This window comes from Epinephelus lanceolatus, chromosome 8, assembly GCF_041903045.1.
Source record: "Epinephelus lanceolatus isolate andai-2023 chromosome 8, ASM4190304v1, whole genome shotgun sequence".
NCBI classification, from domain to species: Eukaryota; Metazoa; Chordata; class Actinopteri; order Perciformes; family Serranidae; genus Epinephelus; species Epinephelus lanceolatus.
The window spans coordinates 25,201,101-25,214,434 of record NC_135741.1 but is presented as its reverse complement, the minus strand read 5'-3'; the positions used below and the strand labels follow the sequence as shown (position 1 = coordinate 25,214,434).

The window sequence follows — 13,334 nt, the reverse complement described above, 5'->3', positions numbered from 1 at the left end:
TGGGAGTGTTTTAATCATCTGGTCCCTGGGTTGCTGGCAGAGACATGTTCATATTCTGTCATATTCATCTATAACACAGGGTACTTCCTCTAAACTTTAAAAACAAAAAGGCACTTTAACTTGTGCTTTTTCAAATTGCCAGTGGCTTTTTTCATTTAAGAAAATGTGTTCTGACCACAAAACAGATGGAAAACTTTGGCATTAAAAAAGTGCTTCACTAAGCCTCTCAGGCACAGAGGAGCATTTTCCAAAATTAAGAACAGTTTTTCATGAGCCAAGCAATATCAGTTAGGGAATAAAGGAACGCTGTACTATAAAATTTGGCAGCAGGTGTTACTCTGATTGAAATTACAGCCGGGGAGCACACTGACTTTGTTGCTGGAGTTTTATGTAGACGTCTGAGACTTTCCCCAAACTGGTCTTTGCTGATAATGGCAGCTGGAATTAAACTGCTTGTTCAGATTATTAACACAAACTGAAAAAAATCCTTTCAAGTCCTCCCTCTGTTTCCAATATTAATTTCACCCATTGCTGAATGACCTGGAGTCTTGCACAAGGTTTTAGGTGCTTTTGGTGAGGATTTGTCCCAGTCCATTTGAGTTTCATTATGTATTCCCCCCACACAGCGTGCACACAGAACCATAACCTTAGCCTTCCTTCCCAGTTTTCTCTGACTGTTCATTACGCATCATTTATTCACCGTTGATGTGGTATTAGTGTTCCTCTTTAGGTTGGTTTGAGAGAGCCAAATATGCAGTCCATTGTTAATAGTGACCTAAGAAGCAGCATTTTAAGTGTGTCAGCCTCAGACAGTCAGATGATTCAACGTATCAGCTGCTTTGTGGGCTGGAAAAACCCATGGAAACGACTATCAGGACATTAATGTTCAGTGCCCTTTAAGTACCATGGCAACTAGACGGCTCATGTTTTTCTTGGGTTCCTTTAACGTAAGCGACAATCTGAACATTGTGGAGAACAGATATTATAGATCTACCAATCTGGACAACAAATAAACAGAGTGAACTTAAAGCACCAGCTGACTTCTTGGAAAGTTTAGATTTTTTTTTCTTTCTTTTAGCAACACACTAGCAAGATCTGGCAACAACTGGCGTGATCTTACACTCAGATAGATAAAAGCGAGTGGCAAAATAAGGAACAAACATCACATTTTTACTGTATATGGCCTTGTATTGTTTTGAATAAGATTTCTTCCAGCCACATGACGTGTACAACACTTCTAAAAGCGGTGTGATTCAGATATATGCCCACTTAGGAGACTGGAACTGTATACCATTTCATACCATTTGCGCAGCTTGTAATGGGTTATCTTCTGTTTATAGAATATCATTGTTAAAACTATGCAGTGCTGATCAAATACTTCAATTACCGATCGAGTATAGTTCTACTTTTTTAAAATGAAAATTCTGCATCTATTCAGTGTAGGAATGTTAACAGTGAACTGTTAATTGGTTAACCGCTGTGAATATTATTGACTGGTTAACTTATGTATGTCAGCCTATGGGTGTGTTTTGCTACTTTAAAGTTAACTGCACTGCGCATCACCCAGATCTGGTAGGAGCTAGCTAGCAGCCCCACTTATTCTGCTATTATCTGCCAGGAATGGCATCTAGACCTAACAGTGTTGCTGTGAAAACATTGTGCCCACCCTACAGTCTGCCCACAGCTCGGCCTGATGAGTAAGCGACTCAATTTAGAGCCATGAAACCCCTTTCATGTTGTTGACTATGTTATTAGTGTTAGCTCGGTTATCATTGTTAGCAGTGTCAGCATGGCTAGTGGTGGTAACATAAGTAACAATGCTAAAGGGGTTATATTGCTCAAAATAAAGCTGCTTACTCAACAGGGTTGAGTAACTGAGACCGGAGGGTGGGCGCAGTGTTTCTGCTGCAACGCGTTCCACCACTGTGATGGTGTTACCAGCTGTAATAGCTAAATAAAGGAGAGTGCTAACAAGCTAACATTAGCTCCCACCCAATGCAGGTGGTGCACAGTGCAGAGCGGCCAAGATACCAGTGGAGACCAGAGGGTGCGCAGTGGACATGTTTCCACATGTTAACGCGGAGGGTTGACTGTCCAGCTCTTAATGGATAGCAATTTGAAATACAGCCCTAAAGCTCACTGATTCAATGGAGCACCTGACTAAAAGGAAAGGCCTCTTGTGTTTCATGTCTTTTCTGTTTTAAAAATTAATTGGTTAGTTACTGGTAATGGGTGTTGGCTGATCAAATGCAAAAAAACAAAAAATAGAAACTGACATTCCTATTTCAGTTATCCGTGAGCATAAATGTTAATAAACTCAACTTCAAACCAAGATTCTGTTACTATATTGGCTATGTCCCTAAAATGTCTTCAAAAACGTATTTAAGTGCACTGTTTAGCTGTAATACAAGAATGTGTGAACAGGAAGTTTTAAGAAACATATTTTAATGTACTGTTAAACCGTAAACAGCCAACCACCATGTTGTTTTCTTTGTTAAACCAGCCAAACTCACATTATGTCACCCACCAGCAGGAGCATTTATTGGCTGGGTGCGGCGCAGTGCATTCTGGGAGTTGAAGGTTCTCTACCCCTTGAGCGAAAAGTGAATGTAACAGCCTTTTTCCTCTATTTTCTCTGGTCATGTTGCACCAGTTTCAAAAGTATTTGCGTCTTTCTGCTTCATAGACAGCCCAGTTCTATGATAAGGCTTCAACCATCATGGTGAGCACACAGATGAGCTGCACAAACACAAAAGGCTCTAATGTGCTGGAGAATGCCAGTGCGGATTAAAACTGAAGTGGTCACTAATGCCTGGATGCATGACTTTACTGTAAAATCCCTTCCTGTCAGAATGTGGCTCTCTGTAATTATTGGTGCAACTGCGAGTGCTGTTTATGTGTGTGTTTATCCCCTCTGTGACCCTGCACTGTCAGCTGTGAGAGGATCAGCCCTCCATTTGACTGGTCCCGAGGTCAGAGGTCAACAGCAGCCGTTCAAAGAAGAAGTCAGAGGGTCACTGTCATCTTGACTTGAACAAGCTCTGAAAGAGCCACATTGGTCGGTCTGTTTACACAACTAGCTCTATAAAGACAAACTTTAAAGTGCCTGGATGGCAGGAGGAAGGATTATGATGATTGCTTACAGAAATGAGATGACCTTTGTCACTGAATCAATGCATCTAAGAGACACTTTTATACACACACTTTGCTAAACCTGCCTCTGCTGCTACTGTGTTGAGCAGGTCCAGCATATGCCAGGACAACAAAACACACATGATCCTTCTGGTTTGACACACTGACACACATCTCACTGAGAAGGCCTGTAATGCAACTCAGCTCCGGGCTCAGTCAGCATTCATTCCTCTGTGTACTGTAGCACCCCTTAACCTGCACCAGCTGTGTACACACACATTTACACACACAAATACATTCACTTCCTGCACCTCAGGGGAATTTTTGGCCAATGGGCTAGCTCTCCTGGCCAGTTGGCCCTCTCTGTTAGCATGGTGCTCTCCAATCAGCACATTCCTCTTTCTCTAGACAGACACAGGCAGACGATTTTGGCAGCGCGCACACAGGGTGGGGTAACACTCATATCCTGTCCCCTGACCTCAGATTACACACGCACACACAGTCATTGTACTGTTTTGCTCATGCTCACACTCAAAACACCACATTCTTGCACTCAAAACATACAGCTTTTCCTCTGTTTTGAAGCAGCTGTCACAGTCACTCTCTCAACCCAGAGCCCTCGGTGTCTCTCTGCCCGCTGCCAGCCACAGAGCCAGTGTGGCCGTGCCAGTCCACGCCTGTTGTTATGCCCTCACACTAATACAGACTCTCCTCTGTCTGTGTTAATGACCCTCCCTCCGTCTTTCCATCCCTCCCTTCCTCCCTCTGGGCACCACTTGGACACCAGGACGAGGCTTTGACAGAAGCCCGTCTCTGACAACAATGATGTTCCAGTCCACTACAATCAATTTGCTGCTGATTGCTGCACTTTCACGTCTGTCTCTGAGTATTTTTGTCCACATTAACAAGCCTGTAGCACGCCTAAGAGTTGAGGAAACAAAGAAGAAGAGACTGTAACACACATTTGCTTTTTTTTTTTTGTCCCAAGTACATTTGAGGCCAGTGTGTGTGTGTACCCAGGCATGAAGTCGGAGCTGACTGCTGGCCACCCCATTTGAGCTCTCTTACGCAGAGAATGAGAAAGCACTCAGCACTCAATCACACACTCTCTCTAAAACGGTCTTTGACTTTGTTTCTGCTGGAGTTTTTTTCTTTGCAAATGATGTACACTCCCTCTGCGCCCTCCCTCCTCCCTTGTTTCCCATGATTTCACGGTGTTGTGAAATCTCCAGAGTTTCCTGCATGGGAAGGATCAGAAATAAAAAAAAGTCTACAAAACTCAAATACTGGCAATCCAAATCCTCAATCCTGAGGGGAGCTCCCTCTTTGATTTACTTATTTTTCTAGGCAAACACCACACACCAGTGGACAGTGACCAGAGTGTGAGAAAGCTTAAAGACACACAGAATCAGAGTCACACATGGGACTCCCCACCCAGTGCCGGCTTATCCAGCCCACCACCCTTCAATCTGCTGTTGAACTTTGGCTCCCCCTCTTTCCCCTCATTTTCTTTCCATTGTTGTCTCATACATGCACCAAGCTATGTTTGCTCTCACTTCTGCTGGTGACTTTGACCATGTGTTTATCACCTCACCCCCCACAACCCTCTCCTCCCCGTTATCTTTGATTTTCTTCAGCTGCTTGGATGAGGGTTTTTCCTTGTCACCGGTCAGAGTCTGGAGGAGGTGCTGGGATTGAGGCTAAGCAGTCCTTTGGCACATTGCACTTGACATAGCATACGGTGTTATCACTGGACACAGGGGAAGGGGAATAACTGAGAGTTGTGGGGTTGTTAGTGTGTACAAGGACAGTGTGTAAACATGTTCGTGAACTGGATAGGGCGTGTCTTGCATACATGTTTGCTGCACAAGTAGACTGTGTGTTTTGGGGTCCCTGTTAAGTGGACTTTGTCTTGCCTCTGTCCCTCTCCAACAAACTTTGGTAGCTGTGGGAGTCCTGCCAGTCCAAGGCCGAATGAGGAAGGGGTGGGGCTGGGTTTACAGTGGGAAAAAGAGGGGGGAGGTGGAGAAGATAAATCGTTGAGTCCCATGTGAAACCAGCTCACATGGCTTCCTTTTTCACTCTTGTCACTATCCCAACTGCTCCAGATAGCCTTCAGTTTGGCCATTGTTCTCCGCCACGCACGGTTATCTGCTAGTTGCCGTAATCATATTTGGGTTTCGTAGCCCAGAGGAGGTTTTTGTGCACTCATCATGTTTATTCACCGGGGCTAATGTAAGGCCAAACAATGGTGTTATCTCCTTGCCTAGTTGTAAATGGACTGAGCTGTCAACATGTGGAGTTCAGTAGATTTGGTTTAAAGAGGATTATTATTATGACTCAACCCCTGCAAATGTATTAGCCAAAGCAGAGGCTGTATGTGTGTGTCAGAGGAGTGTTACGTGTACTTCATCTGGTTTATGTGTTGGTCTGTGTGCGCAGTTGCCTGGTGTTTGTGTGGTAATTATGACTAACATAACGGTGTGGTGTCGCTGTCCTCTCTCCTAGGTGACATCACGCAGAAGGGCTATGAGAAGAAGAGAGCCAAGCTGCTGGCCTCCTACATCCCCCGTTTGCCAAGTAAGATCAACTCTTCTTCTGCTCTTTGCTTTTCCTTAACTCACATCTAAGTCCTCTCTCTCTCTTTTCTACGTAATTTTTCATCTCCCCTGTCAGCATTTTTGGTGCTGGTCATAAAACCAAAGCAATTCCATTAGAATATCATCAAGTCATGACTTCAGTATGATTGTTGCATCTCAGCTGATAGTTCTTCCCCATCTGTGTGGAGAATTACAAAGAAAAATCTCTGTGGTTTTGATTTTTTTTTTTTTTCCAGCTTAATAAAAAAGTAGCTTCACTGAATATCCAGTGTGTCTGTGATTCTCTTTGTCCAAGTTGTCAAAGAGAATTTCTGGCTGTCTGTGGCACTCTAGTGGCCAAAATGGGAATTAGACACATGACAACAAAGCATACAGAAACATCTAACCTCTCTGAAAACCACACCGCAGTATAAAATCCCCAGAATAACAAAACCACAGTAAGCCTTAGAGTTTGTTCTGTCCATTGTGAACTCGTGAACGCAGTTTGCAACCAGTATCAGTTTACGAGTGGTAACAGAAGTAGGGAAGTACCAGAGTTTCGCTGTACCCTTATGAGCCAGTCACCTCTGTCCTCAGTAGTAAGCTGATCTGTTCAGTTTTTCTCCGTCAGCTGACTCACATGAGGGTGTGGTGTTTCCTCAGGAAGAATTGCACCATATTAGCATTAGCATGAAAAAATCCTTCTGTATGTGTCACTGTGAGCTTATTTTGAAAAGTGGAATACGTAACTTCCTTTCCTGCGAGTGTAACCTTGGCCTGCTTTGGCTGGAGCTACAACATTATACATCTGAAGTGATAACGCACACAGGGAGTTGACAAGGACTGCAGGAATCTAATTCTAATATGGATAATTTCCATATTTAGCACTTGAATTAAGTTCTGATGGTCATCAGTGGCTTCTGGGCAGCTTGCCCTGAATGTCAAAGCAGGTATTGGGAAGCTTTGAAACTCCAAAGGTCACCTCCTGCTCCTGCACCCCTCCCAACGGGCCTCTTATTCCTCTCAGCCATCATCTACACAGGGACTCTGTTGCCCAGGCCCTCTGAGAGGAGTTGACTAAAAATATATTTGCCTGACTCTAGCCTAGTTTCATGTACTGCGTTAACAGTATAAGTTGCATCAGTCAAGTGCATGTCCTTATTTCACTTCATGCTCAGAGCCTCTGTAGTGAGGCTACATTTAGAGAGCTTCTCTGAGTTTAATGTAATATTTATGCCTTCATGTGGCTGTAATGGCATTATGTAAAGCCAGAGTGTGCAACTTCCTAAAAGCTCATGTTTGTTGTTGTTTATTAATAATGTTGCCCTATATGTGGTTTTATTGACTGTGCACATATTATGTGCTTCTGTTCTGTAGATGTGGATCTGTCTTTGCCAGATGTACAGCTTTCCCCGGGTCACAGTGCCGACCCCAGCCCGAGTCCTGAGGCTCCGGGCCCCTCCACATCTTCAGCCTCCAGACACCACCGCGCACACCGCAGTGGGGGGGCCAGGGACGAGCGCTACAGATCAGGTACACAGCTTATATACAGGACACATAGAAAACACACACTTAAACAGATAAATGAATAAAACACATTAAACTACAAGGGCACCTGGAGAGCACAGACGTCTGCCAAGGCCGAATCCCCTGTTTCATGAAAACTGTGCCTTTAGTTTTTCTGTAATTTAACTGACAAACAAACAAATGAAAACATAATGTCCTTGGTGGAGTTAATAAATACCACCCAGTGGTAGGGCTGCGACTCAGGATTATTTTTATTGTTGACTATTCTGTGGATAATTTTCTTGATTTATTTTTTATTGTTTGTCTATAAAATGTCAGAAAGTGGTGGATAATGGTGATCAGTGTTACCCAAGGCTCAAGATGACATCCTTAAATGTCATGTTTTGTTCACAACCCAAAGATATTCAGTCTGCAGTTTACATTTAAAAAGCTGGAATCAGAGATTTTTTTTTTCTTAGAAAATTACTCAAACTTATTAATTGATCATCAAATTAGTCGCAAATCAATTTAATAGTTGACAGCTAATTGATTTATCAGTTAATCATTGCCATTTTATCCAGCAATAACAAATCATCAGCCTGTCACTTCCTCTGTCTTTCTGTCCATCTCACTCATTTGTCTTTGTCTGTATGTTTGTATCATTTGTGTAGACATCCACACAGAGGCTGTTCAGGCAGCACTGGCCAAACACAAAGAGGAGAAGATGGCACTGCCCATGCCAACCAAGAGACGCTCAGCCTTTGTCCAGTCTCCCATAGATACCTGCACACCCCCAGGTAAACTAGATTCCTCCCACTCAGTGGGTAACTGGTGACTGTAATGATAATGGGACCTGCTTTTCAATCAGAAACCTTCAGTCCCACTGAACGAACGACTCTGCAGCTGACTCTACCTTTTGACGCCCCTTTTAAGGGGGACAAGCAAAAACTATAAGCGTGTTCAAAACTGTAAATATGTTCTAAATATTTGGGGTTTTCTCTTCCCATCAGACACATCTTCTGCATCAGAGGATGAGGGCTCACTGCGCAGAAAGGCAGCTCTCAGTGCAGTGTTAGCCCAGAGCCTGCAGAGCCCTGATTACTGGATCAACCGTTCCGTCCAAAGCTCCTCCACGTCCTCGTCTGCTTCCTCCACCCTCTCCCATGGAGAGCCCAAAACCCAGCCACAGCCCCAGCTACAACCTGCAGCTTCTCTGTTGGCAGATGTACTGGCCCACACACGGATAGGTAAATATGAACAGATGCATAACAGTGACGGCTAGTTGTTGTTCCCATTTATGACACTTTCTCTTGTCCTCCAGAAAACAGCGTCCCCCCAGATGTGACGTCCTCCACTCCCCAGGAGAGAGGGTCAAGGGTGGACCTGCCTCCGGCGGTCAGAGGCATGAGCCGTGGACAGAGCCGCTCCAGCATGCTGGATACTGCTGACGGTAAACTCAGACAAGCTAAGATGTCTGTAAATGTCTGTTGGTGTTTTAAATGTATATATATGGGTGTACATTTGCACTAATGTAGGGAGAAGAATCCCAGTTTTCTATTCCTGAAATGTGTTGAATTTGGTTACTGTCCCCTGGTCATCGACCTTCTCCAGATTTGCAGTCAAACCATTTGCATGTGTTAATCATGGCAGTTGAGTGACATTTTCTGTTTTGCATCAGCCGTATGGATGACAGCATTGCAGTGACAAAGCTGACTGGAGCACGTTCAGTTCCACAAACAATCTGTCTATGTTCACCCAGAATCATCTTCAACATTATCCCCATCTCACTGTGTGGTGAATGCTGCTAATCACAGATATTTTGTGTTCTTTCTTTTGGGTCCGTTAATCCCGTCCCTGTCTTGCCTTTCATTAAAAAAAAGGAAAAAGAAAAGGTAATATAAGTCGAAATCGGGGAAGGGGAGGGATGCTGAAGAGCCCCAAATCAGCTTGCTTTCCAGCCTGGTGTTTGTCTCTCTGTCTTCATGTTTGTCTCGTGTTGTAGGTTTAGACATAGAGAATCTCCTACAGTTGATTTTCCTAAAGATTGTCCAATCTGTGTCTCCTACCAATTTCCCTTTTGAGTCCCTCCTGCTGCTGATTCTGATCCTGACTGCGTGCTAGTGCGTAGGGTTCTGCTTGTGCGAGAGTGCGTGATTAAGTAGATCAGTATTTGTGTTAGAATAGAAATGCATGTGTGGGTGTGTGCTTGTGGCATCTGGGCTGTTTGTTTTCGTATGTTTGTGACGGTGGGCTGTTGTCTCGGTGTTTGTCCAGGCGTGCCTGTCAGTAGCAGGGTGTCCACTAAGATCCAGCAGCTGTTGAACACACTTAAACGGCCGAAGAGACCCCCACTCAGCGAATTCTTCCTCGATGACTCTGAGGAAATTGTAGAAGGTGAGACACAAAGTTTGCATCTTACTCACTTCTTTTATAATCCCACATAGTCTGCTGAAAAAATATCTCACAGTTTGTTGGATGGGTCGCTTCTTGAGGTCGATATGATAAGGGCAGTTTGAAGCAGGAAAAATCCAGGGAAGCTGATTAATCTGATGATATCCAATCCTGCGCAATTGTTATTTTCCTTGCTGCTGTCAGAAATGAACAATCTTTGACTTAAAACTGGATGACTGAAGAAATTGATACCTTAACAAATAATTATATCTGGATCACTGATTATCAAACTCTAATGAAAAAATCCCTAAAGAAATATAAAAATTTAGAATTGAACATCAAACTTACCATAAAAATCTCTTTTTGTGTGTGTGTGTTTTCAAATTACTTAAAATACTTCCCCCATGATTCTTTAAACAAATAAACATGAGACTAAGTCAAAACCTAGTATATGGCTTGAACACGTGTGAAACCCTTGAGGGCTATAATTTGAAACAGGAAGTGGTGACATTCACGTACTTATTTGTTTATATGTATGACTGTTGCGGTCTAGTCAGAAGGTTCATGTAAATACATGTTAAAATGAAGAACATCACAGTGAGACACACTCACACAGCAGAAGAGACCTGCTTTCTCTGGAGCTGTACCCTCTGATCATGTAACACAATCGTCCCTTCTTCAGCTCCGGTCAGTGATGTACGCCCGGCATGACTGGTAGAGGCTGCGCAGCCATTGGCCCCTATTGAAGTTAGTTCTGCTGATAATGATAGAAAACTCAGTGGTAAATTAAGTACTTGAAAACCACACTTGAGTAAAAGCACAGATCTTACCAGAAAATGACTTTGGTAGAAGTAGAGTAACAGTATCTGATATTTACTGTACTTAATAATACTACTGTACATATTAAATGTAATGAAGTATTGAAAATAAAGGTAGAGGTAAATGCTGATAATAAAAAATAAAGCAGTCAGACTCCTGAACATTATGAAATTTACTTCTTTTTAACATGTATGTACATGTAAAATGTAGTCAGTAGCAGGTAGAATCTAATCTGACATGCAGCCTGGGCTTTACTGAAAATCCAAACTTAACTGTGGCTTTGAGAGCACTTGTTTGCACTTGCCCTTGTGTGACATACCCATAATGTAATTTGATTTGATTCGCCAAACCTTCTAATTTTATTTTGTAGTAACAAAGTAACAAAAATGCTTATTACTTATACAGCTATTGACCTTGCAAAAACAACTGGTAATAAGTATTTATGTATAATTAATGGATGCTCAACAGGGAATGAAAGTCGGAAATAAAGTCATTATCAGAACCAGTATTTCAAACTAAACTAATCAATGTTGTATTCTGTTGGCTTCTCCTAATCGTCCCCTGCCTCCCTTCTCATTTGTGCCTCTGTATTTGTCCAGTGCCCCAGCCAGACCCCAACACCCCAAAGCCAGAGGGACGTCAGATCATCCCAGTGAAGGGGGAGCCCCTCGGCGTGGTCAGTAACTGGCCTCCTGCCCTACAGGCTGCGCTGGCCCGCTGGGGGGCCACCCAGGCCAAGAGCCCTGCCCTCACTGCTCTGGACATCACCGGCAAACCCCTTTACACACTCACATACGGTGAGCAGCACCTCGACTCATAGAAATAATAAAAAGTATATCCCATATTTGTATATCCCAAAGTTACTGTTTTTTTTACTGTTACTGTTACTGTCATGTTACTGTGCCCATGAAATGTAAATGCGAGGTTTATCTCTTGCATATGAGCCTCTTCAACTGAATAAATATGTGTTGGCCCGCCTGAGCAGAACAACACCTACATGTACAGTACATTTCCTACACGAGCTACAGTGGGTTGTGGAGTTGATCTATCCGGGATCAGTTATACAACGTGGTAAATAAACAATAAGCACGACATTTTAAAATCATCATTCGCTTTTCTTCTCCACAGGAAAACTATGGAGTCGCAGCCTGAAACTGGCTTACACACTGCTTAATAAACTGGGCACCAAGACAGACCCTGTCCTACAACCTGGAGATCGGGTAAGAGTCTGTCCGTCGCAACTCCGTATCTGTATGATAAGTATGACTGAACATGAAAAATAACTTTTTTGTTTCTTAGGTGGCACTGGTGTATCCAAACAGCGACCCTGGTATGTTCTGGGTGGCTTTCTATGGCTGCCTGTTGGCTGAGGTCATCCCTGTGCCCATTGAGGTACCACTGTCACGACAGGTAATGATGTCACTGTTGTCAAATGAATTCCTCTGTGGTGGAAATATTTAATCAGATTTTTTGACAATATGCATCTTAATTATCTTAAATGTTGTGTCACTTAAAGGGAAAGTTCACTACTAGATTGTTTTGGTGTGAGTTGCCGAGTGTTGGAGATATCAGCCGTAGAGTTGTCTGCCTTCTCTCTAATATAATGGAACTAGACAGCACTCAGCTTGTGGTGCTCAAAGTGCGAACAAATATATTGAAAAAACTCAACAGCAATGTCTCTTTCCAGAAATCATGATCCGGTTACTCAAGATAATTCAGAGACCTTGTTGTGAGCAGTTTCATGTAGGAACTATTTTCTTTCTACAAAACTACACCTGGGGTCAGGATTTCTGGAAAGAGACATTGCTGTTTAGTTTTTCAAATTTATTTTTTTGGCGCTGATATCTCCAACGGTTGGCAACTCACACAAAAACAGTCTAGACTGAAAAACAGCACTACAGGTAAGAGGAAAAATATGTACTAATGTATTTTTGATTTTGTGGTGAACTGTCCCTTTAACTTAAGTCAGTTGTAACTCAGCAACTATTTTATTTATTACCTAAAATGCCATATATGTCCTTTAATCATCACTGTGTATATGGTAAATATAATGCCTTATTGCTCATATACTCTATAAAGAATATGGATTTATCAGATGACAAATATATTGACAGCTGGAGCACATGTGTGGTTTTTAATTGTCACAGTATTGTGGCCTCTCTGTGTGTGTCACAAGTTTCTTGACCCTTGTCTCTCTCCATAGGATGCAGGCAGCCAGCAGATTGGCTTCCTATTGGGCAGCTGTGGTGTTAGTCTGGCACTGACCAGTGAGGTATGTCTCAAAGGGCTGCCCAAGACACCAAACGGAGAGATCATCCAGTTCAAAGGTCAGTCAGCCTAAATGCCCCAATTCAATACTGCTTGCTCAGCAGCAGTCATTTCTGTCTTAGTTTGGGAGCCATTAGATGGACTCATTATTTACACAGTGGGGTGTTCACAGGCCAATTTAGGACACAGTGTGTAAACGGGTGGATCTGTGTTCACTCTGCTCGTAAAGTATCGGCTGTTCACCTTTGGCCTTGAAACCAGGAGGTTGCAAGGTGAACATTGTCAGTTTAACGCACCTCCAAATGAGTGTATCTAAACACGATTTCTTTTTGCTTTGCGTCAGCTAAAATGTGTGTTTCCTTGTGGTTGTGTTCACCAGGATGGCCGAGGATGAAATGGGTAGTGACAGACACCAAGTATCTGACCAAACCATCCAAAGACTGGCAGCCTCACATCCCCACCGCCAACACAGACACCGCCTACATAGAGGTACTCCTCAGAACTTACATTTACACTTTTAGCATTTCTACTTTGGTTATCCAACAAAATTTGATTGATTTTTCTGCATCTGCCCTGCACAAGAAACTAAAAGTAGGTGACACGCTTTCTTGTAAACGACTTTGAAAAAACATGTAATAA

At 43.0% G+C, this 13,334-nt stretch overlaps 1 protein-coding gene across 1 annotated transcript in view; it reads left to right on the top strand.

Annotated features, from left to right (window-relative positions):
- Positions 1 to 13,334, top strand: part of dip2ba (disco-interacting protein 2 homolog Ba) — a 51,586-nt gene that overhangs the window by 21,834 nt on the left and 16,418 nt on the right. Inside the window, exons 2-12 of the mRNA XM_033628693.2 lie at positions 5,641 to 5,712; positions 7,089 to 7,244; positions 7,889 to 8,014; positions 8,228 to 8,464; positions 8,539 to 8,667; positions 9,492 to 9,611; positions 11,027 to 11,224; positions 11,556 to 11,647; positions 11,727 to 11,837; positions 12,631 to 12,754; positions 13,075 to 13,184. Of these exons, the coding sequence (XP_033484584.1) occupies positions 5,641 to 5,712; positions 7,089 to 7,244; positions 7,889 to 8,014; positions 8,228 to 8,464; positions 8,539 to 8,667; positions 9,492 to 9,611; positions 11,027 to 11,224; positions 11,556 to 11,647; positions 11,727 to 11,837; positions 12,631 to 12,754; positions 13,075 to 13,184 (1,475 nt within the window). The remainder of the gene's footprint in view (positions 1 to 5,640; positions 5,713 to 7,088; positions 7,245 to 7,888; positions 8,015 to 8,227; positions 8,465 to 8,538; positions 8,668 to 9,491; positions 9,612 to 11,026; positions 11,225 to 11,555; positions 11,648 to 11,726; positions 11,838 to 12,630; positions 12,755 to 13,074; positions 13,185 to 13,334) is intronic.